Source organism: Myzus persicae, unplaced genomic scaffold (assembly GCF_001856785.1).
Source record: "Myzus persicae strain clone G006 unplaced genomic scaffold, MPER_G0061.0, whole genome shotgun sequence".
NCBI classification, from domain to species: Eukaryota; Metazoa; Arthropoda; class Insecta; order Hemiptera; family Aphididae; genus Myzus; species Myzus persicae.
In genome coordinates, this window is record NW_019101707.1 from 145,716 (window position 1) to 151,854 (window position 6,139).

General features: G+C 29.5%; 1 protein-coding gene across 1 annotated transcript; it reads right to left on the minus strand.

Annotated features, from left to right (window-relative positions):
• Positions 1 to 255: 255 nt before the first annotated feature.
• On the minus strand, positions 256 to 1,023 carry LOC111030187. The gene is made up of 3 exons (XM_022309578.1): positions 905 to 1,023; positions 681 to 762; positions 256 to 591 (listed from the first exon to the last, which is right to left on the minus strand). Exons 1-3 carry the CDS (start codon positions 950 to 952, stop codon positions 356 to 358), a joined length of 366 nt encoding a protein of 121 aa, XP_022165270.1. The 5' UTR covers positions 953 to 1,023; the 3' UTR covers positions 256 to 355.
• Positions 1,024 to 6,139: the final 5,116 nt, after the last annotated feature.

Sequence of the window (6,139 nt, forward strand, 5' to 3'; positions counted from 1 at the left end):
GAAAAATTTGGTGCCCCCATTTTACCAGCCCTTTGTGAAAACATTTTTTGCATATATTTTAATTTGTGTTTATATGTGTATTGTACAAACGTTTTAAATTTTTTAAATACATTTTCAGAAACCCACCATAATTCAACTTAAATTAATATTATAACATAATATATAAACAAAACGTACAACAATAAAAAAAAATAACACGAGGTTTATTTTATTTAAAATACGTTTATCATAATAAATAAAAAATCGTACGTCCCATCCGGCCAATATTACGGTGATACCACTGATACCCCAACCCTTCGGCAGTCCAACCACCAGGTTGAGAATCGCTGCTGAAGAATATAGGTTTATACATAAACTACAGCTGCTGTGATCCGTGAAATTTACGTACAGCGAATAACGATGGCATCAAAAACCCTAGAACGGCTGGTGTGTTTGACCACTTTGACGAAACTCCAAATAAATTATCGGTTGCCGATTTTCTCGTACCTGTGTACAACCTACATAGATTAGATAACCAACGGCTGCTAGGAGGATGGACGTATGTTTCGCCGAAAATATTATTGTCAGTTGTTGGTGTTCCTAATTTAATACCTGTCCGGCAAACAACGTAACGTTAATGGATCTGCAAGGTTATCGCCTATCAATTAATGAAAATATTATTAAATCATAAAAAAAATTACCATACGGAAGAAGGATAGCACAAAGCGATGACTGCTCTATGCAACTCAATCCTTCGTTGTGACGTTCGATATCCGAATGTACCTGTATGTGATAAGACGTTATTTTTATTATTGTTATTAGTTTAAAAAAAATGCTGTGCCTTCCGAACGAGTCAAAAACAATGGTTTGACGAGAATTTTCGTCAATGGTTATAAATCATAATAATAATATAATATTGTCGTACAAAGAGAAGAACAGCGTTCGAAATAATAACACGGGCGTGCCGAATCATTATGCTGCCCAAGGACCAATATTTGTATTCTGTATGTTGTTGTGTTGCTCCACGACGACGAAGATATTCGTTCTCTAGCACCTTTCATTTGCCTACAAAATAAGTAATAAGTTATAGGTCATAGACATATACTATTAATTACTTAATGTAGTTTTAAAATCATCATCAGCCATTCAGCCCTTATATATTACAACTCTATTATCGAGAACTATTATCCTTAGTAAATAAAGTTTAATAGCTCACAAAATACTTATTTGAATTTGAATTTAAAAAAATCAATATTTTCTAAAAAAAATCATAGGTTAACAATAATAATAAAAAAGTGAATTTCTGATTTGAAAATTAAGGCTTTATACTACGCAGAACACTCTTAATTTGTACACAAAATCGACAAAAATCTATAGAAAAAACCTACATTTACTTAAAAATATGGTCTTTATTAAGCATTTCTAAAAATTGAAAAACTTGAATTTAAAAAAATACCTAACCTATAACCTTATTATTGAGTAAAGGGATTGATGATGAATATCATTGAAGTAACCCAACCAGTATAATAAATAATAATTGTTAATAAATAAGAGCCAAGAACCAAGTGCCTTAATGAATATGCCATCTGGTGTGTATCCCTTCATCACAGTAGTTGATTACCTACCACTATGTCAATATTAGTCACAAACCCACCGAATATTATAGGGGAGTTATGACGTTGTAGTTTCAAATACTGCTCGAGATTAATTTCAAATAATCTGCTCCGTGTTATGCTTGAAAACAAGCTTACATACGTAAAATGCACTTTAACTTTATCGAAGGAAACCAGTTTCTTATATCATATTATATAATTAATAATATTATTTTATTATAAAACAAGAAATTAACAACTGATGTCATTATACCACTTATATAGTTACTCGTCGGTGACAAGTTTTCCGTGTCTAATCTAATGGGTAGCGTTTATTATTGTTCACTTCGATCGCACTCTGTCGGCTTCATTGAATTATTTATTTTACATATTGACTATTGTTTATTTGTATGTATTAATGTATTATCAAGTTTGTTCACGCCCGTGAGAATATCGACGATAACGCTGCCGCCGCAGTGCAGTGCAATATAATTTATGGCTTTTTTTCATATTCATAAACATTCGATGTGTACACGGGTACATTTTTAAGCAACCACAAACGATTCGATTATTATATTAATAATAATTTATATTTATATATACAATTTTTTTTTTGTTATATTATTCGTATAATAGTATAATATAGTATGTTTTAGTATTCGAATTTCTATTGCACTCACACGCGGCGTAGTCGATTAAAGGTTTGTTTAATAATACAGTTGCGGTAATACAATAGTACTTATATACATTAGGCACCGCTTATATACATATATTATTATTATTTAATATTATCTCCTACATTACATTAACCCTAGGATCTCGGAGCATAATAATAATAGTAATAAGCTAATGTACCTATTATGTTTAAAGCCCGAATATTTATTTATTTTTTATTCTAATATAATATATCTGTATACGTATAATGACGGCCTCCACCCCGTGTTGTAAACATTATTTTTTTTTTGGCATTTCTAGTGTCGTCTATATGTAGGTATATGTAATATGTGCATGCGTATCTGTCATTTTTATTTATTATAATCCGACGTCAACTGTAATATTATATATACGCAGTAAATCGTTTTCGTAATACCACGACGGTATATACTTATAAGTTATAGTCTAAAATTATACATATTATTTACGGCAAACCACGACGAATCCTACATAATATGAACCACGAACATAGCACTAACAACTATTTGTCACTACATCTGTAGGTATGTAATAATAACTAAACAATATTAAATTATATACACACGGAAATCTTAATGACATGATATGCAAACCTAAAAAAGTAAAAACATTATCGTCGGACGGTCCATTGATTACTGTACAGAAACGTATAGACGGCGGGTACATTATTTCCGTGATATATATTGATGTGCGTATAACGTGCTATGGTAATCAACAGACGTAAAAAGTCGTAGGTACCCATACCAAAAAAGCAATGAGCAAATAACACGACGAACGACTGGTATGTCTAAAGTTGGAAATAACAGTTTGGAATAACACATTTTTAAAATTCCGTCGACTGTAATGGTGTAACAGAGATCGATCGTTTGCAACCATATAATACCCACTAAAATAATTTGTGTAGGTATGCCTTCAGAGCATACTGTCCTTGTATTTTGAGAAAATTGAAATATCACATAGGTACAGGTACTTGTGTAGAGTTACACACTATACGGAAAAGTATGTGCGAACCGATATTTTTTTTTACATTAAGTAATAATATTAAATGAATACTAACTTTGTATGTATATACTATTTATGAACAATTATGAAATATGTCTCATTCAAACGAATAAACCTTAATATTTTCGCTGAAAAAATGTATTCACATATACGACTTAATTACTAACTAATAAACAGTACAAATTATAAAACAATAATTACATATTTTAATATTTTTCAGATCTCGGTTATTGCTATTGAAAGGTATAATTTATACGATTTTCAGGAAAAAAATAATCGCAAAAAGTCACGTACATCGTAAACCTGCGTAATATTCGTGTACTGTTTTTTGTTTTCTTTTAAATTATAAATTATACTGAATACTATTTGTATTAGTATTTGGACGCAATAGCACGCGGGCTCTTATGATTTTTATAACATTTCACAATGTTTATAGTGCTTAAAAACTATTGTTTTATTGTTGAACTATTTTATCAATAATAAGGTTGAATTCTCAAAAAATGTTTATAATGTAGAACTATTATTTCACAGGTTTTTCTTAAATTGATATATCTAAAATATAATATACACAGCATAAACTTTATCAAACCTTTGAAGTGTTTCGACTAGTTAGATGAAAATGAAATACAATATAACTATAGTATTATTGCAACTTACTAGTAAATTTGATTTAACTTTTTAAAACTTTTTCATGTTTCAAAATACACATTGTTAGTTTATATAATATTAAATAATATCATGTTGTTTTCTTAAATAAAACGTTCAGGCATTATAATTTACAATAAATAATCATGATTACGCTTGTGAGTATACACAAATAATCAATTTTTATAAACATACATAATTTAACTAATGTTGTTTTTGCTTGACAGAAAATAGTAAACATTTTTACATTATTACTATCATGTTTTATTATATTTCCATTTAATTATTAAAACTACTGATACAATCATATTGCGTGTTTTGACAACAGAAAAAAAAACAAATTAACCATATTTTTTTAGAATTTATTTCGAAATATATTTTATACTTATTTATGTATAGTGTGTTATTTGTAGTATCAGTGCTGACTAGTAGCTTTGCAATGCTATGTAATAAGTTAGAGTTATAAACAATACGTTTGATTTTATAAATTAAACACAATTTTGTGATATGATCAAAGTAATTAGTCAAACTACCAAATGGTGCTTACACAATATGAATATAAATATAAAATTACCAGAAAAGATTTAAAAATTTTAAAAATTTACAATTGAACATAATATTATTTCATTTGTTCAGCACATTACAGGCATATACATTATACACACATATAAATTACATAAATATATAATATGTACAAACAAGTATAGATTCCGTAGATATATCATAAACTATTGTTGCTTTTATTTTAATTAATTTTTGACTTCTCGATCTTTTTGTCATTCTTTAAATAAAAATGTGTTTTTTTCATTCAGAAACTATTTTAAAAATAAATTAGGTACGTGGTTAGGTTACACTATTACGTTTACACTATAAAAACTTTCCTATTAAAATATAGTTAAAAAACTAGTAGGTAATAATTTATATTATTGATGTTATTTTCGCAAGCGTTTAAGTCGATGTTTTTACATCTTGTAATTTCGACCTTCGTCGTACAAAATTAGCGACCACCTATACATTGCCACTCAAGTATTATTTATTGTTTGGACTGTTTCGAGGAAAACACTATGGTAATGCAATTTGCTTGCCAACCGTAACGAGTCACATATTAAAATTGACAATGTAGTTTCAATTCATAATGATTATGTGAGTGGAAATACTGGTGGTGTGTATTGAAAAAATGATTTAACGTCAAAAGTAGAGCCTTTACAAATTGTTATATTATTTATTATAAGCTATACCTGACTATTATAATAAACAAGTATCATCACAGAATATCATAAATTTTATTGATAATAATATTCTGCTGTATTATCGTCTTGCGACTACTATATAAACTTATAGCGTTGTGAGTGATCTCATATATCACAGCTTACCTATACTCTATCAAGCGAGAGAATGCTCCGAGGACCGACCAAAGTTGGTCTTTCTGCGCATCCCCACGCGACACCTTGACATAGGGAAACATGTTTCGATAACAGGGTGACGCAACGGGATGCGCAGAATCGGCGAGTTCTCTCGCAAGACTGAGTATATATATATAACATCAAAACACGAATGTTTAAAAAGTGTAATGAAGTCAATTAGTAATAATATTGTTAAATATAAGTTCTACATTTTTTATTTTTAGTCGTATTTTTTATAAACCTATCAGAACGTGATTTTTGGTGCGAAAAACAACGTAGGTAAACTAATACTAATGCCTATAGTGTCGCCTCAATGTGTCCCGGCCATGGCGACTGTATCGAATTTCTATAATAGCTCAATGGTTTTTCTGACCGTATTTTTTTTTTAACTCTTCCCATTTTTTAATGAGATAATAAGACCTCAATTGGACACGGTTGACTGCGATTATCTCGTGGCTGTGAATTATTATTTATTATTTGCTTGCATTTTTGGTGTATAGTCTCCCGTCGTTAAAATAATCCAAACGTTAACCGTGTTCTGGTGACCCAAATCCTCCGAGAAAAGTCCATTAGTTATCAAATCATTGTACCATATGCGTTTTGAAAATTTGGAAAAGAAAAAAGTGTACAATAATTATCATTGTTTAGAAAAAGCACTAAAGTCGTTGTTAACGGATTACCGATCCGTGAAAAACCGGGCCGCCGTACATTATACATATACACATACATACACACACATAACGTACCTCGGTAATAAATGCTATTATACTGATCTCACATTTTTTTTATTATAATTCATTTCGAGAAAATTATATTTGACCTATT